The sequence below is a fragment of the Corythoichthys intestinalis genome, chromosome 18 (genome assembly GCF_030265065.1).
Source record: "Corythoichthys intestinalis isolate RoL2023-P3 chromosome 18, ASM3026506v1, whole genome shotgun sequence".
NCBI lineage: Eukaryota > Metazoa > Chordata > Actinopteri > Syngnathiformes > Syngnathidae > Corythoichthys > Corythoichthys intestinalis.
Genome location: NC_080412.1, coordinates 33,696,086 through 33,719,910, shown reverse-complemented (window position 1 = coordinate 33,719,910; position 23,825 = coordinate 33,696,086). Strand labels below are relative to the sequence as shown.

The following is a 23,825-nucleotide window of genomic DNA, read 5'->3' as shown; positions in this document are numbered from 1 at the left end:
TACTGTATCTGTGTCATAAAATTCTATATTAACCCATGAGTAAAATTCTACGAGCAATAGCGTATAAATCATCCTCACCTTGTCTGGTGCAGTTTTATTGCTCTCCTCAGTGCTCTGCAGTGATGCCAGGGGTTGTTACAGTAGAGGTCGGCTCAGAGAAGAAACACAGTCGAGAGGAAGGGAGGGGGACGGTAAGGGAGGGGGAGAAAGGGCTGCTCCACTCCAGTTAAGGGACATTTATCAACATTACATCAGCATTTCTATTGATTTTTTTTTCTCCCCACACCATATTTTAACAGACGACAGAAGTTGATCAGCCGACACACTTTATTGGTTACTCTCTAGAAAAGCACAGCAGGTCCACGTTGGCCATTTTATTATAATTGAATGTATTGCTTTTCATTACGCTTAAGACATATCCGATCATGCATTTATACTTACAATATCTAAAATGAACACAAAATATCACGACAAAACTGTACAGCCTGATTTCCTGTATTTTCTAGCTCCACTGTACCTCAGTTTAATTTGATAGATTTTATCATAGTTTCTTTGTGATCCACTTCTGCTGTGTCGTTATTTGTCTTTTAGGGCAATTAAACTGACTTTTTTTTTTTTTTTGTCCAGCAAATATTCAGCACATTGGCATTGCCATCACGGCAATTAATGAGGGCGGTGTGTACACAGCAACAACGACCATCGGTGGGTTTAAAGAGTTGCACATTTTTGGGGGGTTATTTGCATTTAAACAAGAGCCAGTGTCGGAATGGATGTTTTTAAACATTGAGGACGTTACCCTGAATGCTAAACTCACTGTATCCTCTGTAGTCCATCCTGTGCACACTGCTCATCCGTCTTTTCAAGGACATTTGCTGAACACCTCCCTTGCAAAGTAGTCTCTAAGGACATTGGCAGCAGCGTTGCAGCCTCTCAAAGACAAACGCTATCAGCTAATTAAGGCGGCTCTACAATGTACTTTGCAATGCAATTTTGCTCCTGTTAATTGATGTAACTCCTTAACAGTCCTCATTAAAATGATTATTTATTCATTTAGTGAAAACTAGTTATGTAATGTTAGCTAACTTTGAAAACTGTACATTATGTATTGATTTAATTTTTTGCTTTACAGATGCAATCTGCCCATTTATTTCCTATTCATATACGCAATGCAAGGCTCAAGAATGTAATGAAGTAGAAGTTCTTCGTTACTGTACTTAAGTACATTTTTGTGTATCTGTACATTTACATTTCAAATTGTCACCTGCGTTATACGTTACTTTTTTTTTTCTAATTGTGAATTGATAGTTTTGTTTCCATGCCTCAATTGATAAGCCCTGTGCAACAATACCATAATTGAGCACTAGAGGCAGCAACATGACCACAAGCAAGATTAGGCAGGTCAACAAGATATTGACTAATAAAAAAACACCACACTCTTGTACAGTAGATAGCGGTATGCACCTGACAGTTGCTTGCAAGACGTCATTAAGCTATGGTTTGGCGTTTTTGAGCTTGTTAAGCTTTCTGTTTACAGTGCAGTCAATTTATTGCTTGTTTTTTTCCATTCTGTACAGTTCTAAATAAAACTGAGCAGTCAATGAATTTTCTGGTTCTTTCTTTGACTCAGATCTTTGTATGTATGTTTGTATGTATATATCAGAGTTGTGTAGTAATACATTACATTTACTCAGCTAACTTGAGTAACCTTTGAAGAAAAATGTACTTCATAGAGTAGTTTTACCACACAATACTTTTTACTTTTTTTTGAGTAGATTTGTGAAGAAAAATTACTCTTGCTCCACAACTTTGGGCTACACTAGAGTCGTTTAATTTTTCGTCTTTATTCTACATATTAACTTTATTATTGCCACAGATGCCGACAGTGGCCATCTCAGTTTCACCAATGAGACATCGAAACAATAGCCAGATCTATTATACCAATCAGAGTTAACATTGTTTTTTTCTCCACTAGAGGGATATAGTTCGGGGACTTAATGTGCTATGAATCTGCTATGGCAGCATAGACATATTGTTCTATCAAACACAAAAGTTCTTTTGGCTTAGAAGTTTAAAGACTGGTGCAAGAGCAGAAACTGCTTTTTCATCCTTGTTTGTGTTTTCTGCCATGTATATATATATATATATATATATATATATATATATATATATATATATATATATATATATATTTATATATATATTAGGGCTGTCAAACCATTAAAATTTTTAATCGAGTTAATTACAGCTTAAAAATTAATGAATCGTAATTAATCGCAATTCAAACCATCTATAAAATATGCCATATTTTTCTGTAAATTATTGTTGGAATGGAAAGATAAGACACAAGATGGATATATATATTCAACATGCGGTATATAAGGACTGTATTTGTTTATTATAACAATAAATCAACAAGATAGCATTAACATTATTAACATTCTGTTAGAGCGATCCATGGATAGAAAGCCTTGTAGTTCTTAAAAGATAAATGTTAGTACAAGTTATAGAAATTTTATATTAAAACCCCTCTTAATGTTTTCGTTTTAATAAAATTTGTAAATTTTTCAATCAAAAAATAAACTAGTTGCCCGCCATTGTTGATGTCAATAATTACTTACACAATGCTCATGGGTGCTGAAGCCTATAAAATCAGTCACACCCAAGCGCCAGCAGAGGGCAGCAAAACTGTCATTTAAATCTGTCTGAGCGGGGCATGTGCGTTAATTGCGTCAAATATTTTAACATGATTAATTTAAAAAATTAATTACCGCCCGTTAAAGCAATAATTTTGAAAGCCCTAATATAAATACATATATATATATATATATATATATATATATATATATATATATATATATATATATATATATATATATATATATATATATATATATATATATATATATATATATATATATATGAATATATGAGACCCCCAATTTGGCCAAATTTCAAAATTGTCCAATATGCATGTGTGATACATCATTGGAAAGCTTAAAATATCAATTTTCTGGGGGAATAAAACTTTTGGACAGGAGGGCATTTAAAAAAACAAAAATTAAACAGTAAAACCCTAACTGGAGGCGAGACCACGCGAGAGCAGAATTAAAGACGCCACAATTTTAACGAGATATTATCACGTACATACCATGTTTTGATCCAAAAACTCGATGTAGCATGTATCACCGAGTGTCAAGACACACCCGTGAATGGCCACAGCCGGATTTTTTTTTTTTTTTTTTTTTTAATGGGTGAAACATGGTGATATAACAAGGGTCGCGATGCAGAAATCACAGACAACATGGCGTGGTTCAGATTTTCTTTTTCATATAAATACCCTTTTAAACGTTATCTACATCTAAGATATCGGGGAAAATGCGACAGTAACAAAAAAAAAAAAACAATTAAGCGATAGTTATGAGGTAGATTTTCGTGACTTTTTTACAAACGCCAAATTTTTCATTGTGATGTAATTTGTTTAAAAGTTTCAAATACGCGAGTGAATAATTTTTTAAAGCAATTTTTGTTTGTGTGGCTGGACGGTGTGACCCAAAAGCACAGTAATGAGAAGTCTGGAATTCAACATCCAAGGGTGTGCTTATTAGACAAAGAGGGAAAAAAGGAAAGTTGGTGGGAAGTGGTAGTTGCACGATGTCTGTAAACAGACGTTTTCAGGGTAAAACGGACAAATTAAAAATAGTTCGGAGGCTTAGTGTTCCATGAATCTGCTATGGCAGCGTATAGACATATTGTTCTATCAAACACAACAGTTGTTTTGGCCTAAAATATAGCAGTTTCTTTCAAAGAGGAGAGCAAGAGCAGAAACTGCTTTTTCAGTCTTGTCCGTGTTTTCCGCCATATATAGACGTATATTACATTTTTGCATGGTGAGTACTTCATCTACCACTAAGTACCTTTATATGCTGTGATGCGTTAAGTGTGGAATAACCCCATCAGAAACTTTTGGAATGAACCACAACCGCAGATGTGAACCACCACTTTATACTAGGTATTGCTGTGAAGCAAACCAACTCCATTTATTGGGAATAAATAGTATTCATTTCCAATTATTGTTTTATTATAATTGACATTTATGGCGGGTTATAAATGAACAATATTTCCAAAATATACGGCACCTACACTCCTGAACCAACCCCATATATTGGGAATGAATAGTATTCATTTCCAATTATATTATAATAATTCACATTTATGGCGGGTTATGATTGAAAAATATTTCCAAAATATATAGCACCTACACTCCTGAATTAGTTGTTGGACTCACTTCTGATCTAAACTTCGGAGTAGTCAATCACAACAGTGTGTCCAAGGTCTGATCCAAACCAAACCACAAAAAGGCCCCCAACTAGTCCCACAGCGTTACTTATTTTATCTATCCAGCAGAGGGAGCTCGTGCAGAACTGCGGCATTGCTTTAGTGTGGGACTGTTCAGTAGTGTACATTTTTTTCCATTTAAACACATATTTGTATTTTATTCAAATATATATGGAAACAAAATCAGTATAAAGGTAAAAAAAAATGCCAATCTTTTCTCCTTTTGTCTTTTTTTTTTTGTCTTCAATGCTCATAGTTATATACAGTAGTGCGTGCGCGCGCCTGCGTATGTGTTGGAGCGCTTGGCATCCAGCTCGCAAGCCAAGCAGGATCGTGTCAGGAAAGCAGGTAAGACGCTCATTTTGACAGCAAACCGCATATCCTGGCCTTATCATGCTGCAAGGTGCACCGAGGTGCAGAGGTTTTAACCTGCGTAGAAGACGAGATGGGACGGAACTGTGCAGTTTGCTGCAGTGCAAAGTCACTGCATGGGCGTCGTCACATCTGCAGCCTGCTCTGACCCGCTATTTTTGCGGCAAGCGAACACTTCCAATATTCCATAGTGTTGTGTTTTTCCTGCTGTAGTCACTGCTGTCGGCATGCAACTCTCATAAGGTCCCATTTTGCACTTTGTCAGCAGGTGATAACGTGCTGTTAACTTCACAGTGTGAAGGTTATTGAACTGATCTGGATTTCTGTACTGTCTACTGCATAGGAATGGCGTTTCACCTGCTCACCACAGTATGGCTGCTCTTTGCTAGGATCATAATAACACACCAAATTCACAGTAAGTCACTTTATTTAATTTATCTCATGCTGGATTGTTGATTTTAAAATGCTGAGAAGCACGACGCTGCAATATTGTATTATAATCCCCTTTGTATGTAAGGTCAAAAAGCCAAATATTTGACAGCATTGCAAAAATGTTTCATTGTCGATTTTATAAAACCAATGATGTCAGTATTCAATTATCCCTGTGGAGACAGAAAAGTTGAATCATTGGTGTGGTTCATCACAGTATTTGGGTGTTTGTTTGCTACTGATTCAAATCAATCACCATTACAGTAACATAATTACCGTAATTTTCAGACTATAAACAGCTACTTTTTTCTCTCATTTTGAATCCTGCGGTTTATAGTCCAGTGCAGTTTATTTGTTGATTTCTTTGGCTTAATAGGTAACGCTTCATTTGACAGCGGCATCATATGACTGTCATAAGACCTTCATAATTATGACATGACATTATCATGGACATTACTGAATGCTTATGACAGATTTCATTAAGTGTCATCCAGCAAATTATTTCACTAACTCCATTTATGTCCAGCTCGTATCTTTTACATCCATTCAAAAAAGAGATAATTTGCCGGGTGACACTAAATGACATCTGTTATAAGCATTCATTAATGCTCATGACAGTGTCACATCATAATTATGACTGTCTTATTATGGTGCCACTGTCAAATAAAGGGTTACCAAACACCATAACTAGCAATTAATGAAACAAGTGGAACAGCAACTGAAGAAATAATTAGAACAGAACATGCATTTTGACATCCGTAGCACTGCAATGCATGATAGGAGGCATGTTGGGCAACAACAGTGTTGAAAGCAGGTGGCAGCAGAGGTTGACTATCTCCCGCAAGGGAGCAGTGAAGGCTAAATGAAGCTTCTTGAAGGAATGAAACTTTGCAGTCAATTGATTAAAAGCTTTATAGTGGTTCATTTGGTCTTATGACAGTCTTATGATGTCGCTGTTAAATAAAGTGTTACCGGTTGATATCTTCTGATGTAAGTATCGCATAATATAGTGAAGACAGTTAAGGCTTATAGTCCAGTACGGCTTATCTTTGAACAAACGTCGTTTTCATGTCAAATTTGATGGGTGGCGGCTTATAGTCAGTCGCACCTTAAGCCTGAGTTATGCTTCTGCGTTGCGGTGACGGCGTAGCGACTACGGCGTCAATGAGCATTCGATAATTCTGCGGCAAGGGAACGCGTTGCTCTAAAATTCACCGCAAAGCCACTAGAGGGGTGTGGCATTGTGTTTGTATGGTTTGTGGGGACTCTTGTCAACTTCCTCTAGTTTTCTTCCGGTTACACAACAATGCCAATGGAGCTAGAACGCTTGAATGTGGAACTTCATCTCATCAACATTGAACAACAAATGTTGATCATACTGTAATGTCCGTAACTAAGCACGGGTGCACGTCGGGCTACATCGGAGGGTCGTAAATCGGGTTTGCTTTGACGGCGTAGGTCTGCCACAGAAGCATAACTCAGCATTTATAGTCCCAAAATGACGGTTCCAATGGCATGTGAAAATATTGTTTCCAATTGTAAAACTTCAATTTTCCTTCTGCAAGATTCTTCACTCATAATAATAATAAAAATCTTGTTCTTTGTGTGTCTCTTCTAGTGAGTTCCTTTTACACATTTATTTTCCCTCCACGTGGGCCTCAGATGTTTCCATGCCTGACTTATTTGGAGAGGAACGTTAGGGTGGACTGTGAGTTTCCAGTCACCGATGAGATACCGGGTCCTTACTGTGAGTATCGTCAGGATAGCAGGCTGGTGGGCAGCACCTACCCAAACGCCGTCATTTACGTGTCCATTGAGGACCGCCGAAGGAGCAACGTCAGCCTGTTCGCCCCAAATGTGTGTCGCCTCACCTGGGCGCCAATGGCCGACGAGAAGCCTTACACATACACGTGCAGGGTTTACCAAGGCACTGGTTGGAAAGAGAACAGCATGGCCGTCCATCACCGTGAGTCAAGTTTTCTGTTTTTTTGCACCACCACCTAAATATAAAGTACATTTATCTTTCTTTTCAGGGATTCTTCCAATCTGCTCAGCAATCAGCGTGATGTTTGAATCAGCGCCATGGCTTTTGTCAATGCTGATATCACTTCCTGCGGCAATGGGTTTTCTAAATCCATGAACAATTCCTAATGACACAATGGACCTATAGATTATGACTCATTATAGTGGCTAGCTAAGTTTGAGATGATCCTGATTCAGAATATTTCAGAAAAACACATCACCAGAGCCTTATAGAACCATGTTTCACCCTTTTTTCATTTCAGTGATATCAAAAAATTAATGACCTAAAAACAAAACGGTCATATTGTGTGGATTGTACACCACTTATGACAAAGGGATTAACCTGTCAGTGGTTCTCAACTTGCTAAACATACCGAACCCCACAAGTCTCCCATGTGGATTCACCGAACCCTTCAGAATTATAAAATTAAGCAATTTAAAAATAATAATAATAATAATAAAATGCCAACAACACAAGAGAAATATTATCTGTAGATACAGAAACTGAACTATCTTCTGTCAACTACAAGTATCATAGTCTTGCATAATTACGATAAACTGCAAGGTAAAACGTGTACTGCACATTGTTGCTTTTTGAGTCATATAAAACCAAAACAGTGTAACAAGTATTGTTTTTTTAGACTAGATATCAGTTTCAATACACAACATTTTAACAAGTGTATAGGTACTTACATTCCTTACAGCCTAAACAGACATGACAAGAAAAAGGCAATACGAGTGCATGTTATGTTGAACTTTGTGCAGGATTCCTTGAAAAAGAGGTTTTTATTCTCAATGGGATTTTCCTGCCTAAAAAAATGGTTCAATTAAAATTGAAAAAAATATATTGTGACGTTTAAACAATATTACTCACCTCTTCTAATGCTATTTAATTTGGTACACAAGTTGCACACTTGCTTGAAAAGCATTTATTTATTTATTCATTCATTCATTCATTCTTTTTTTTAAAATTTTTTTTTATACCTGTCCTGTTCAGCTGTTTGACAGAGAGAATGGAAGTCTAAGTGCCCGGATAGTCTGAACAGTTTTAATGTTTCACATTGAGCGTCTGACATACTCCCATTGTGATCATTCAAAATACCTTTTTATTATGACCAAGCAGCGAACAGGAAGGGATTGTGGGGGGACAGAAGAAAAGAAACACAAGAGAAGAAAGAAAAGAAACACATACACAAACAACAACAAGAAATACTGTATATTGAACATCTAGACTAATTACTAATATACTGGTGCCATCATCAGCAAGATGTATTTCCGGTTTACACCATGTGGGGGCCTATTGGCCACTGAAAGAGGGGGACGGGGGTGGGTGGGGGTGTCTATAAGCTAAGCGATTGAAAGGGGTAGAGTCTACACAAATCAGTTCTGTGATCTAGAACCCAGTAATCGTGTGAATCGCTTATGAATGTAAGCCCGTTGGCGACCAACCCTACGCCGCCCCATGGCCAATCCCGGCACCAGGACCCCCAACCCGAGCATGCCCTACCACATCCAGCAGCACGCGAGCCCCACAGGGCGTGCGACAGCCACGCAGACGGGCGGAGAAGCCGCGCGGGCGCCAACCCAGGGCCACAGCCCCCACCCAGCCAGCTCGGGGAGGGAAGGGCGGGCGTGGGGTTTGGGGGTTCAAGCGCAGCCCATCCCTCCTCCCGCAGCCCAGCAAAGGAGCCATCGTCCCCCTCCCCGGGATCCAGGGTGCTCCCCGGGCCACTCGCGCACCCATCAACCGGCCTTCAGGGATGGTAGGAGGGGACGCACCACCAACCCCACGTCCACCCCCACCAGGGGCCACGAGCCGCAGCCGCCCAACCGGCACGGCACGCCACGGGACCCCCAGCGGCCCATCAAGCCCAAGGCAGGGCAGGGTCCCCCGCCGGTGCAGGCAACACCCCGCTGATACACCGGCGCCCAGCCAGCGACCCGCGACTGAGCGCAGGGCGGATGTCCAGTCAGAGAAGAGAAGGGAAGGCAGAGGCAGGAGAACGCCTAGGAACTGCCACGGGGCGATGCAAGATCGGAGCCCCGACCCCCCCACCCCACTCCCGCGGGCAGCAGCCCAGGCAGAGGGGAGGCCACACCCCAGGAGCATTCATTCATTAATTTATTTATTTATTTAATATGGACAGTGCAAATAGATGAACATCTAATAGACACATCCAAAAGATTCACATTTGCCAGATTGTAGCAAATATGCTAATTTACATCTTCAGTCCCTAGGCAGGTAACACAAAGACACAAAAAGACAAAAAAAGAACATAAGAGAACAATGAGAAAGCACAGTACAATAGGTTACTATGTCATTTAAAGTCAGTGATTTCAGGACTGGTTTACATTCAATCATTTCAAAATCATTGCCTTATAGTTATTAATTTTATTATTATTAAATATTTGTCACGTTTATTTAGCTTCCTTTTCTTTTAAACAAATTTTACATCATTTTTCAGGTTCTTCTTTCACAAAAGCACTTTAATGATGATACTGTATGTGTTTTTTTTCTTGAACACACCTTCATTTAACTATGTTATGATACCAGATGTACACTAAATGCTATAACCATGTTAAAGCAATAAAGGTGTCAATCCACAAATGTGAGTAGTTTATCTACTCATACAGATTCCAGATAATGTTTTTATTTAGTTACTAGTTGTTATTTTTTGTTCTTGTTTGCTCCATGTAAACTACAGTTTTTATGCTTCTCTCAATTTGGTTCAAGAGAATATCACACAATGGAATTACAGTTAGGAAACAACATGAAGAAAAACAATCAAACATGGGCCTTTACAACAATAACAGTACAGTGGTTTGCTCTATAAATAACTGCGGTGCTGGTCAAAAGTATTGGCACCCCTGCAATTCTGTCAGATGATGCTCAATTTCTCCCAGAAAATGACTGCAATTACAAATGTATTAGTAGTAATATCTTCATTTATTTTGCTTGCAATGAAAAAAAACCACATAAAAAGACTCTTTTTTTTTGTTTTTTGTTTAATCATTATCATTTTACACAAAACTCCAGAAAAAGGGCCGGGCAAAAGTACTGGCACCCTCAGCCTAATACTTGGTAGCACAACTTTTAGACAAAATAACTGCGAACAACCGCTTTCGGTATCCATCAATGAGTTTCTTAAAATGCTCTGCTAGCATTTTAGAGCATTCTTCTTTGGCCAACTGTTCCAGGTCTCTGAGATTTAAAGGGTGCCTTCAGGTCTGAACGCATTGCTGGCCACTTTAGAAGTCTACAGTGCTTTCTCTCAAACCATTTTCTAGTGCTTTTTGAAGTATGTTTTGGGTCATTGTCCTGCTGGAATACCCATAACCTCTGAGGGAGACCCAGCTTTCTCACATTGTGCCCTACATTATGCTGCAAAATTTGTTGGTAGTCTTCAGACTTCATAATGCCATGCACACGGTCACGCAGTCCAGTGCCAGAGGTAGCAAAGCAACCCCACAACGTCAGGGAACCTCCGCCATGTTTGACTGTGGTGACTGTGTTCTTTTCTTTGAAAGCCTCGTTTTTTTCCCTGTAAACTCTTATGTCGATGCCTTTTCCCAAAAAGCTCTACCTTTGTCTCATCTGACCAAAGAACATTCTTCCAAAACGTTTTTGGCTCTCTCAGGTAAGTTTTGGCAAACTCCAGCCTGGCTTTTTTATGTCCCTGGGTATCCTACCGTAGAGTCCCTTTTCATTCAGATGCCGACGGATAGAATGGGTTGACACTGTTGTACCCTCGGACTGCAGGACAGCTTGAACTTGTTTGGATGTTAGTCAAGATCAGTGTTGGGAGTAACGCCGTTATAAATAACGCCGTTACGTAACGGTGTTATTTTTTCAGTAAAGGGGTAATCTAACTAATTACTTTTTCCGCCGTTACGCCGTTACCGTTACTGACGGTCAAAAGCGGTGCGTTACTTACTCTGAATAAATTGAAGAAACTACCACCCGTGTCGACTCGACTCTCTGCTCTGTTGATTTGTCATCCAAAACTTGGGGTGCGTTCAGGTTCGAGAATAGCGCACGTACTTCTGACTCCAAGCTGTTTGTCCCTGCTCATTCAATTAGACAATGCAAAGTTTGGTAACGTTTCTGTGTTTGCTACACCTGGTGCTAGCCTCATTCCCATCTCCCACTGTCAGCCAGCAATAATTCTGCTTCCATCTTGAGGACGGCAGACGCTTTGAAGGTGACGTAAATTGTCGGGAAACGAGCCTACCTGAATGCAGCCCCTCGAGAGATGCGATGGAAGTGATGGTGATTGGCTGAGGGTTAGAGTCATGTGTCGTGGTAAGCCAATCAGAGCCGGTGATTTCACAAGCAAACCGGAGCAGCGCGTGCGGCAAACACACACACGCAAAACAGATGCACAGGGTCGGGATCGCAGAGCATTCAGAAGAAAAATTGTCCTTTAAGAGGTGGAGATATAGACACTATTTCAAGTTTGTCGAAATTAAAGGAAAGAACCTGCATGTAATGTGTAATTTATGTCTCCGGGCAAAGCTTTTGTGGTAAGCAATTCAAATCTGCTGAAGCAACTAACAAGTTAACTACCTGTCTGTTCTTCTCTATTCCACTGACTCGAATACTGCTCAGAAAATTTCAAATTCTTTGACATACAACAAGTTTCTTTTTAAAGTAACGGAAATAGTTACTTTCCCTGATAACTAGTTACTTTTACTATAGAGTAATTGAGTTACTCAGTTACTTTTTGGAAGAAGTAGTGAGTAATGTAACTAATTACTTTTTTAAAGTAACGTGCCCAACACTGTTGATGACACTGCAGACGGTAGACAAAGGATCATTCAGGTCTTTAAAGAGATGGATTTGTAACCTTGAGGATGCCCATGCTTCCTCACAATTGTGCTTCTCAAGTCATTAGACAGTTCTTTGGTCTTCTTTCATTTCTCCATGCTCAATGTGGTGTTCACAGTGACACAGGACAGAGGTGGAGTCAACTTTAATAAATTTGAACTGGCTGGAAGCATGATTTAGTCATTGCCACCCCCTGTTATGTGCCACAGGTAAGTTACAGGTGCTGTTAATTACACAAATTAGAGAAGCATCACGATTTTTCAAAGGGTGCCTGTGGTGGCTACCACTACCACCACAATTTAGAGTTTCAAGATTTAGTTAAATGTTTATGTGATATTTTTTGGGACATGTATTTTCTAATGGGTGCACACTTCAGTTAATATTTGTCTGAATGCCTATTAGATTTTATTTGCCAATTTGAGGTAATGACCACAGCTGTGTAAGATCTGGCACCTACCATTCTGAAGGGGGTTATTTAAGTTGATTCAATTATGATTGTTTGGAGTAAAGTTTTCACTGTTGGTTTAAATGCACATTAGTTATTGTTTGAATATATGTATTTACCATCTGTTGTCGTTTTATTAAGTTGACAATGTTTGGTTAATTTGTCATACCTCCTTCAGGTGGTCGTTAGTAGAGTCCGCCCTGATTTAAACGGCCACAGAGATGTGTCTGGAGGGGAGGTCAGTTTGGTTGAAGCCTTGGTTATGTTGGCCTCTTTTATGTTGGGCCCAAGATATTTTGTTCAACAGTTTCTTTGTGACTTATATTAAATTAAATTTTCACCTATGTTGAAACACCGGTATCCACGTGTTTGTTTGGTCCACTACAGTTGGGGGCAGTGGTGGGATCTTTCAAGTCGGACGCTGGTGTTTTTTTTTTTTTTCCTCCCTGCTTTTCCCTTTTTTTGATGATACTTTTGTCCGGCTGATTTTTTTGGAGTTTTATGTAAAATGATAAGGATTTCGTTTTTTTCCCCCCATTCTCTTTTGTGTTTTTTCATTGCAAGCAAAATCAATGAAGCTATTACTACCAAAGCATTTGAAATTGCATTTCATCATCATTCTGAAAATCTGACAGAATTGAAGGGGCGTCAATACTTTTGGCTGCCAGTGTAGTAGTATATCTGAATTGTATTTTCTTAAAGGCCAAAAGATGGCGACAAATCACTTTTTTTTTAGACCACTATAGCCTGACTGGAGCGATACACCGAGGTTTATTTAGCTGCTCTCCACACAAAGATGCTTTTGCGTTTTGAGCCAATTTCTCATTTTTTATTTGATCATTTAAATTGTATATCATACTTATACAAATGTTCAAATCATATGCGGGGTTTGAATTTTTTTTTTTTGGGGGGGGGGGCAAAAAATTAATGACCCTGAAACGGAGGGTCAGCAATAAAATTAACTTACAAGATGTATGCTCGGTTAGTAGCTTAGCTCATGCTCATACATACAGGCATCCCATGTGTGACTGAATATTCCATCCAGGAAAATTTATAATAAAATGTTGAGAATGAGCGTTTTTTTTGTTGTTTTGTTTTGTCTGCAATTATTTTTGAGGGGAAATCTAAATCAGGCTGCTTAGGACAGCTATCGTTTTGCCAAGATTGTCGTCCGTTGATTATGGTACGTCCAATGATGGCTCTGTTGTACGTTTAACGTCTTTAGTGGGGAAAACTGAAACTCTGCTTACCATGTTGGCGGTGCTCTCCGCCGTTTCATGGTCCACAGCTTCAATCTTTGGTTCTCGCTCAGTACTTGTGGTCGCTTTTGAAAGCTTAGGTTTGAAAAAAATTAAAAATCCATCTTGCCTCTTCTGTCCTCAAGTGTTTTTGGGGGGGCTAAACAAAGAAAATGACAGTTTCTTAGGTGCTAGTCACATGATTTGGTTGAAATATAAATTTGACTAATCATACAATTTTTGGGGGGTTCATTTCATTCATTTTTTTTTTTGTTTACAACTTTTATAGAGAACATTTTTCCGGGAAAGTCTTAATTTTAAATCCATCCATCCATCCATCCATCCATTATCTTCCGCTTAGTCCGGGGTCGGGTCGCGGTGGCAGCAGCTTTAGCAGGGAAGCCCAGACTTCCCTCTCCCCAGCCACTTCAGCCAGCTCCTCCGGCGGGATTCCAAGGCGTTCCCAGGCCAGCCGGGCGACATAGTCTCTCCAGCGTGTCCTGGGTCGACCCCGGGACCTCTCGCCGGTGGGACATGCCCGGAACACCACTCCAGGGAGGCGTCCAGGAGGCATCCGAACCAGATGCCCGAGCCACCTCAACTGGCTCCTCTCAACGCGGAGGAGTAACGGCTCAACATCAAGCCCCTCCCGGATGACTGGGCTTCTCACCCTATCTCTAAGGGAGAGCCCGGACACCCTGCGTAGGAAACTCATTTCGGCCGCTTGTATCCGGGATCTTGTTCTTTCGGTCACGACCCACAGCTCGTGACCATAGGTGAGGGTAGGAACATAGATCGACCGGTAAATCGAGAGCTTCGCCTTTTGGCTCTGCTCCTTCTTCACTACAACGGACCGGTGCAGAGTCTGCATCACTGCAAACGCTGCACCGATCCGCCTGTCAATCTCCCGCTCCCTCCTACCCTCACTCGTGAACAAGACCCCAAGAGACTTGAACTCCTCCACTTGGGGCAGGATCTCATCCCCGACCCGGAGAGGGCATGCCACCCTTTTCCGGCTGAGGACCATGGTCTCGGATTTGGAGGTGCTGATCTTCATCCCAACCGCTTCACACTCTGCTGCAAACCGCCCCAGTGAGAGTTGGAAGTCACGACTTGATGAAGCCAACAGCACCACATCATCTGCAAAAAGCAGAGATGCAATGCTGAGGCCACCAAACCGGACACCCTCAACGCTTTGGCTGTGCCTAGAATTTCTGTCCATAAAAATTATGAACAGCATCGGTGACAAAGGGCAGCCTTGGCGCAGTCCACTGGGAACGAATTCGACTTACTGCCGGCAATGCAGACCAGACTCTGACACCGGTCGTACAGGGACCGAACAGCCCTTACCAAGAGGCTGGGTACCCAGTACTCCCGGAGCACCCTCCACAGGACTCCCCTAGGCACACGGTCGAACGCCTTCTCCAAATCCACAAAACACATGTAGACTGGTTCGGCGAACTCCCATGCACCCTCGAGGACCCTGCTGAGGGTGTAGAGCTGGTCCACTGTTCCACGGCCGGGACAAAAACCACACTGCTCCTCCTGAATCCAAGATTCAACTTCCCGACGGACCCTCATCTCCAGCACCCCTGAATAGACTTTACCGGGGAGGCTGAGGAGTGCGATCCCTCTATAATTGGAACACACCCTCCGGTCCCCTTTAAAAAGGGGGACCACCACCCCGGTCTGCCATTCCAGAGGCACTGTCCCCGATGTCCACGCGATGTTGTAGAGGCGTGTCATCCATGACAGCCCCACAACATCCAGAGCCTTTAGGAACTCCGGGCGGATCTCATCGACCCCCGGGACCTTGCCACCGAGGAGCTTTCCAACAACCTCAGTGACTTCAACCCCTGAGATTGGAGAGCCTACCTCGGAGTCCCCAGACTCTGCTCCCTCCAAGGGAGGCGTGTCGGTGGAATTGAGGAGGTCTTCGAAGTATTCTCCCCACTGACTCAAGACGTCCCGAGTCGAGGTCAGCAGTACCCCATCTTCACTATACACAGTGTTAATGGTGCACTGCTTTCCTCTCCTCAGACGCAGGATGGTGGATCAGAATTTCCTCGAAGCCGTCCGGAAGTCTTTTTCCATGGCCTCGCCAAACTCCTCCCATGTCCGAGTTTTTGCCTCGGCGACCGCCGAAGCTGCAGTCCGCTTGGCCAGCCGGTACATGTCAGCTGCCTCCGGAGTCCCACAGGCCAAAAAGGCCCGGTAGGCCTCCTTCTTCAGCTTGACGGCATCCCTTACCGCTGGTGTCCACCAGCGGGTTTGGGGATTGCCGCCACGACAGGCACCAACTACCTTACGGCCACAACTCCGATTGGCCGCCTCAACAATGGAGGTGCGGAACATGGCCCACTCGGACTCAATGTCCCCCACCTCGCCCGGGACAAGGGAGAAGTTCTGCCGGAGACGGGAGTTAAAGCTCTTTCTGACAGGGGATTCTGCCAGACGTTCCCAGCAGACCCTCACAATACGTTTGGGCCTGCCAGGTCTAGCCAGTATCTTCCCCCGCCATCGGAGCCAACACACCACCAGGTGGTGATCAGTTGACAGCTCCGCCCCTCTCTTCACCCGAGTGACCAAAACATGCGGCCGCAAGTCCGATGATACAATTTAATTTTAAATCCATATATTAGAAAGTCAATTAAATGCTATGGTATTTCTGGCCACCAGGGGGGCTATGCCCATCCGGCCCCTGTCAATCTCTGCGTATGATTCAAAGGCTCACTTCCATGCTCGGTACAACTTTTCCTCACAATGGCCAACCTTCGTATCTACTTTTCTTAAATTTGCTCTGTGTATCTCATTTGAATTGTTTGCCATGTCTGCAGTTGTACAAAGTTCAAAATCAGCCTTCAATCCATTTAATGAATCAGCACATTCTGGCCTCCTGCTGAGATTTACAGAGCTACATTGCAGTTTAGAATCATGTAAGTTTTTATTAGCAAAGTTCCAAGGACACAAAGCAGCTAATTCCCTGGCTTTGGGCCAAGGCCACACAAATACATTTAGCCAGACCTCAGCTCCATCAACCTCCCTTGGAGAAACATCTTAGCCAAAAGTTAACTTTATGACACAAGCACAGTGAGAATAACAATATTCTCTCTATCCTTTCTGAAAATAGCCACGTTTACATGCTGACTTTTATTCATACCGATTCAAATCATTCCGAATGGAAATTTCAGATCAGCTGTTTACATGTCACTTCATCTACTCTGATCCAGCGTTTACATCTGACTGCCTTTATTCCGAAAGGACGTTTGACAACTGCCGTCTGACATGCGCAGATTAATCAAAACAAAGCGTCACGTTGCAAAACATGGAGATCGATCGTCGGAGTGCTGCTGTTTTAACTTTAACCCACTTGTTGTGTTTGTGGGGTCGTATCCGCTTCTGCTGTTTTGCTCTTTTGCCTTGTAGTAGCCGGTTTTCCACCGGTTTCTAATCTGGTCAACGCTCCGGTCTATTCCGGCTTCGTGTAACCTCTCGTGAACTTTTTTAAATAGTTCACTTCCTCGTTTTACGCCCGTCTAAGCGAGCAATTATATTCAATTCTTTTAAAGTTTGAATTAAATAAAATCTTTCCGCCGGACTCCAATTAGGTGCGCTGTGCTTGGAAGCCATGTTGCAAGTGACGTTACTTACGTCACAAAGTTACGTCACCACGTCAGTACGGAGCATGTGCAGAAAGAACGCAACCAGACACCATTCCGCTTCCCTGTTTACATGATATAATTTTACTTCTAATCGGTTTGGGAAAAGGAATATTCCACCCCTGTGAATCGGAATGAAATTCCATTCGGTTTGGGCCTGTTCATTCCGAATGAGGTGTTTATATGGAACACATTTATTCGGTTTGAACAAATATTCCGATTGTAATTGGAATATTTGGCTCCATGTAAACGTGGCAACTGAAATCCCAGAATCCTCCAGTGTATTGCTAAATAGCCACGTTTACATGGAGCCAAATATTCCAATTGCAATCGGTTTAGATGTTCAAACCGAATAAATGTGTTCCATATAAACACCTCATTCGGAATGAACAGGCCCAAACCGAATGGAATTTCATTCCGATTCACAGGGGTGGAATATTCCTTTTCCCAAACCGATTAGAAGTAAAATTATATCATGTAAACAGGGAAGCGGAATGGTGTCTGGTTGCGTTCTTTCTGCACATGCTCCGTACTGACGTGGTGACGTCACTTGCAACATGGCTTCCAAGCACAGCGCACCTAATTGGAGTCCGGCGGAAAGTTTATATCCATGAATCCCTCCACCAGCCCACACAACTTTTTAAATGAACGGCGTGTCATTCTGAAGTTTTGTTTCCACTCGAAAAGTTAAAACAGCAGCTGATCTGACGATCGATCTCCATGTTTTGCAACGTGACGCTTTGTTTTGATTAATCCGCGCATGTCAGACGGCAGTTGTCAAACGTCCTTTCAGAATAAAGGCAGACACATGTAAACGCTGGATCGGAATAGATGAAGTGACATGTAAACAGCTGATCTGAAATTTCCATTCGGAATGATTTGAATCGGTATGAATAAAAGTCAGTATGTAAACGTGGCTAATGTTAGCGGTGATAGAAGAGAATCTCATGAAGTAATTCATATGAGTTTATTACTTATTTTCTCTTTAAAAAAAAAAATTGTTTCTTTTTTTTTTTTTAAATATAAATTTTGTGTCATGCGTATTATTTGTTCCAGTATTCAGACGAATCAGAAATTGTCGCTCAACTTCCACCTCAGCTGCTCTACCGTCTTTCATTTGGTTCAAAGTTCAACAAACAAGTGAGACTGCCATTAAGCCATTTGACCACCCACTTTGAGGCTTCATACATTCTTAATTGATCGGTCAAGCAGGAAAAGTGACCCTACGTATAGTTGAAAACACCTCCCACTCAGGGAGCATGTTGGGGCTCTGTCTCTCTGCAGTTACATGACTCCCACTGTGGGATTCATTGTGTAAAGAAACTGTCATGTAAGGCCCTGTATGGCCAAGTAACTTTTCAGGAGATCATTCATACTTGCAAGTAGGGGTGTGACAAAATATCGAAATGGTGATATATCGTGATACTTTGTATCCCCAAAGGTTATCGATATGCTTCTGCAAAGGATCGAGATATCGTTTTAAAAAAGGAACCAACAAGTTGCTACCAAAATCTTCCACTATAACCGTGTCTCAGTTAACTCTAAGGTTGCATTGACTGTGCTCGATGCCCAATCCATCTAGACTAGAAACTAAAGATGTCCCGATTGATCGGGATGCCGATCGATCGGGTCCGATCACGTCATTTCAAAGTATCGGAATCAGCAAAAAAATATCGGACATGCCTTTTTTTAATATATATATTCTAATTGTATTTAACGTTACAGACAAAATGTCTTACACTTTGGCTTTAAGTAGGGCTATCAAATTTATCGCGTTAATGGCGGTAATTAATTTTTAAAAAAATTAATCACGTTAAAATATTTAACGCAATTAACCCATGCGCTGCACGACCCACTCACGCATTGTCGCGTTCAATCTATAATGGCGCCGTTTTACCTATATATAGAACTAATGGGCAACGTAAAATGAGTAGAGTGAATTTTGGCAGTCTTTGGAGCCTTTTTTCAGTTAGCTAAAGCCTTTATATCCCTCTCTCAACAATTTGAATTATCGTGGGAAAGCAATGTGAGGAAGAAAGGTAGTAGATGATCTTTTTCTTAACACCCTATGTTATTTCCCAATGCAGAGAAGATATATCAATTGGTACCACTACGCACAGTCATGGTTGCACTTCCCATCATGCATTTGGGCAGAACAGTTAAATGGCTACAGTATCATTTACTGAAAGCTCAACAAATACACTAGATGGCAATATTTAGTCACAATATACAAAGTCACATTTATCCTTTAAGAATTACAAGTCTATCTATCCGTGGATCCCTCTCACAGAAAGAATGTTAATAATGTAAATGCCATCTTGAGGATTTATTGTCATAATAAACAAATACAGTACTTATGTACTGTATGTTGAATGTATATATTAGTCCGAGTTTAATTCATTTTTTCTTAATGCATTGCCGATCGGGAAAAATTATCGGGAATGATTGGAATTGAATCGGGAGCAAAAAAAAAGCAATCGGATCGGGAAATATCGGGATCGGCAGATACTCAAACTAATACGATCGGGATCGGATCGGGAGCAAAAAAACATGATCGGAACAACCCTACTAAAAAACGTTGGTTCATGCGAAACCAGAGCATTTAGAGTCATTCCGTCCGATTTTCAGGGCATTTACAGGTCATTTCCTGTAGAGTTTGAGTCACTGCCTATTCATTTGGATGATTCCCAGGTCCCTTCCTGTTCTGTAACTCAAAATAAACAGGAAGTGACCCATAAAATACCCCAAAATCAACAGGAAGTAGTTGAAAATCAAAAGTTAAATGACCTTAAATGGCCCAAAATTACATCATTGCCTGGCATTGGCTGCAACTGACGGCTATAAACGTTCAATCCATTTGAAGTGGGAGGGATGGCAGCGAATGAACGAATGTTCATTCGCTGCCACCCTCCCACTTCAAATGGTATTGACCAAATACTTATTTTCCACCATGATTTGCAAATAAATTCTTTTAAAATCAAACAATGTTTTTTTTCAGTTTTTTTTCCCCACATTCTGTCTGTCATGGTTGAGGTTTACCCATGTTGACAATTACAGGCCTCGCTAATATTTTAGCACAATTAGTGTTTGACTAAATACTTATTTGCCCCACTGTATCCGCCGCCTCTGTCTTCTTCCTGTACGCACGTGACGTCAGCGCGTGGTGCCGCATTAAAAGTAGTTTGTGCAAAACGTCAAGCTTAGAGCTGGCAAAATTAAATGATTCCTCGAGGCGGAGAAAATTCCTCCATCAATTTTTAAAATTGAGTTACTCCAATTATTCGAGTCATCATTTCAGCTCTAGTGTACTGTATTGAGTGCTGCTCTGCATTCCGCTAGTCACTGATTTTCTTCAAACCTACCCTTCGTTGCTTTCTTGTGAAATAACGCACCCAAGGAACAATGTTAAAGTTTGTTAAGTATCTCCAGTTAGAATGAGCTCCTGCTTAAATTAATACCTATTGGAAGTAGTTGTGGAGTTTAATTTGAAGAGCAAAATACAAAATTAGATAAATGAACATTCAAAAATAAATAAAATAAACGACGACTTTTAGTGTTCGTAAAGGAGTAAGGAAAAAAGCATAAAAACCTTCTTGGTGTTGTGTTTAAAAGACTGGAATTCCAGGTTAATTTTTTCAGATGCCCTCCAGTGGAGAATGAACTTTAGAACATTCCAGTGAGCAAAATCATATCTGTACAGGTCAATTCACCATTAGGAACAGCCATAGGTCGTTTGAGGTAAGTGCACCAGCAATAAAAATGTATGTTGTATTTTCTAAGTATGCACTGTTCCAACTGTTACTGATTAATTAAAAAGACAGCGAAGTTTGTAGTTCAGGCCTCACTGATTGTTTTTCAATAATCTTTCAACATTATTAGTCGGCTGTTTTGTAAAAACGTTTTTTTTTTTTAGTGCTGCTTCAATATTTCCGTTATTTTGTGCCCGAAGTAGTACTGTTAATGCTGTTTCATTACCTTACAAAACATCTATTAATAGTAAAGATACACGATAATATCGGTCACCGATAATTATTGGCCGATAATGGCAATTGTGACGTCACACAGATAATCCAGATAATAAAAAATTCAACCGATAATACAATCCGATAATTATATACTTCATTTAGCCTCAAAATGTGCGCAACCGAAGAATTCAGCACGCCTCCTCCTCAACCCCTCCCCTCTCTGAAGCCCCTGAGGGAGGAGGGGTTGAGGAGGCGGAGTTACACGACAAGAAGCTGTTGGATATTATGGCGGCTGTTACTTAAAAAACGACGCTCTCGCCATCTGCGAAACATGCACCGCGTAAGTTCCACGAGGCGGAAAGAAAGCGTCCTCATTCAACACCACTAACCCAGCAGCCATTTAAAACTGCATCACAAAGATTTTTGGAACGAATACGAGGCTGCTGCTAGCGAGAATGCTAAAGTTATTGTAAACACAAACTAAGTTAAACTACGGGGCTTGTGACGATACAAGACACGATTGAGTCGGAGCCCGCGGCGGGACCTCTGGCGGAAGACGGCTACTTGCCGACTATCGGCCTCCAGTCATGCGCCTCCGTCCGGAGCAGAGCCAGGCCCCTAATACACCGCGGCAAACCGGCCGGGGCAGGCGGATTATACGGTACGAACGTAGCTGCCGCCGCCGAGACAGTACACAATTTTTTTACCGAAATGACACTAGAGCCAAAGCCCTGGATAAAAAAATTTAATGCAGTTTATACGACCACCATTCTTCATGAAAAACATGCCAATCACATCATTTTCACCACGAACATTTGGACAAGTGATGTCCAGTAAGCAAGCTTATCATGACGGCACAGTGGTTAAATGATAATTTAAACATGTAGAAAACGAAGTCAGCCAGTCAATAATGCACCGCTGCCTTTATTTTCGGCTTAACATAACTCAGGCACAAAACAACACGCACGGGGATGCGAGCTCCAACTCCGTCCAAATAGTACTGCCGTGTATCAGTTTAGCTGCTGTAAAGCAAATGTCATGAGTGCCACAAATGTAAACAAAGCGCTGCAGAATGGGTACATGACATCTCATACATGACTTATTTGTCTGCTCAGTTACAGTCACAGTAGATAATCAAAACTTATTGGCACTTATTAACACTTATCAATTTAAATATGCACATTCCTGTTGTAATGGAATAACAATAATATTCTGTAGCCACAAATATTATTCAAAATCTTTCCTTCTTCCAAGTTTTTTAGGATTAAGGATAATAATTTATTGCTTAAAATAAGGCCGTTAAGATTATTTTCAGCTAGCTATTTTTCTTCCAAGAAATCTGAGAGAAATTCACTTGAAGCGCTGGCAGATAATTTCAGCTATTTTCAATAGATTTACACTTAAAACTGACTAGTTTTAAGAAGGTGTGTTTTGCAGTGTAGTAATGTTATATACAGTGTTGTTAATAACGGCGTTACAATATGACAGCGTTACTAACGGCGTTATTTTTTTCAGTAGTGGGTAATCTAATTAATTACTTTTCTTATCTTGGCAACGCCGTTACCGTTACTGAGGATGGAAAGGCATGCGTTACTATATTGGTCGAAAAGTCTGAGGGAGACGGACTCACTGAGACGACAGAGCAGGAGTGGGGAGGAGGCAAGAAAGTTGTGACGCCGAGCAAACGCGATGCTAGGTAGCTCCAATAATACATGTTGTAGCCGATAGCCTACAAACTACGCCCGCATGTTATGGTAGATATGGTAGACATGGTAGATATCACATATACTCTATATAGATATAACTAGATGCAAAATGACAGACACGGCACTAGATGCGTTAGTAAACAGCCGCCATCTTAAGGCAGTAGACTTTTTAGGACGGCTCTGTTGTGGAGAACCTTCCTAGTGAACCTAAGTAACTTTTTATCTAAAATTTTTCTAAATCGGCAAAATCTTGACTTGAATCTATCTTTAAATGATGAAACAGTTTTAAAACTTTCATATGTCAAAAGTAGAGAGAAGGGAACTAATGCAATAATGGGAGCAATTTTAACAACTTTTAACAGTTCATTAGGCTCGAGCGTATGACGTGGCACTCGCGAGGTTTCCGCCGCTATCGCCATTGTGGAAGCGAGAAACATAAACAGTGAGCCATTTCAACACAGGTCGCTCTTTAAAAATGGTTGGAAATTATTGTGCGGTAAAGAATTGCAACAACCGATCGAATAGAAAGGAGAATGTACAGCTCGACGGAACACCATTGAGTTTCTTCCGGATCCCTACATGGAGAAAAGGCGAGGGAAAGATCATATCTGAATTTACCAAACGTCGAAGAATGGCATGGGTGGCCTCGATCAGAAGGAAGGGCATAACGTTTGATTCTCCAGTTACACACTGAGTTTGCGCTATGCACTTCCACTCCGGTAAGTTAATTTCGTTTGTTTACGCAAATTTCAGTAACTTTACGCCCTAAGTCGGCCTGTTGTTAGCTATAGCTACAGCTAAACAACTAGCATGCATACATGTGCAT

General features: G+C 41.2%; 1 protein-coding gene across 2 annotated transcripts; it reads left to right on the top strand.

Annotated features, from left to right (window-relative positions):
* The first annotated feature begins 4,541 nt into the window (after positions 1-4,541).
* On the top strand, positions 4,542-9,789 carry LOC130906666 (uncharacterized). Of its 2 annotated transcripts, XM_057821200.1 has the most exons (5): positions 4,609-4,683; positions 4,921-4,975; positions 5,051-5,122; positions 6,755-7,102; positions 7,170-9,789. In XM_057821200.1, exons 1-5 carry the CDS (start codon positions 4,624-4,626, stop codon positions 7,274-7,276), a joined length of 642 nt encoding a protein of 213 aa, XP_057677183.1. In that variant the 5' UTR covers positions 4,609-4,623; the 3' UTR covers positions 7,277-9,789. The 2 variants fall into 2 exon arrangements, with proteins under 2 accessions (XP_057677184.1, XP_057677183.1); XM_057821201.1 differs by lacking the exon at positions 4,921-4,975 and having other exon boundaries at positions 4,542-4,683; positions 7,170-9,785.
* Positions 9,790-23,825: the final 14,036 nt, after the last annotated feature.

Excerpts from the sequence above, each read along its gene's own strand:
- LOC130906666 (XM_057821200.1), top strand. The coding sequence starts at position 4,624 with ATGTGTTGGAGCGCTTGGCATCCAGCTCGCAAGCCAAGCAGGATCGTG. Across the intron at positions 4,976-5,050 it reads ATTTTGCACTTTGTCAGCAG|GAATGGCGTTTCACCTGCTC; the intron begins GTGATAACGTGC and ends TCTACTGCATAG. Across the intron at positions 7,103-7,169 it reads CAGCATGGCCGTCCATCACC|GGATTCTTCCAATCTGCTCA; the intron begins GTGAGTCAAGTT and ends CTTTCTTTTCAG.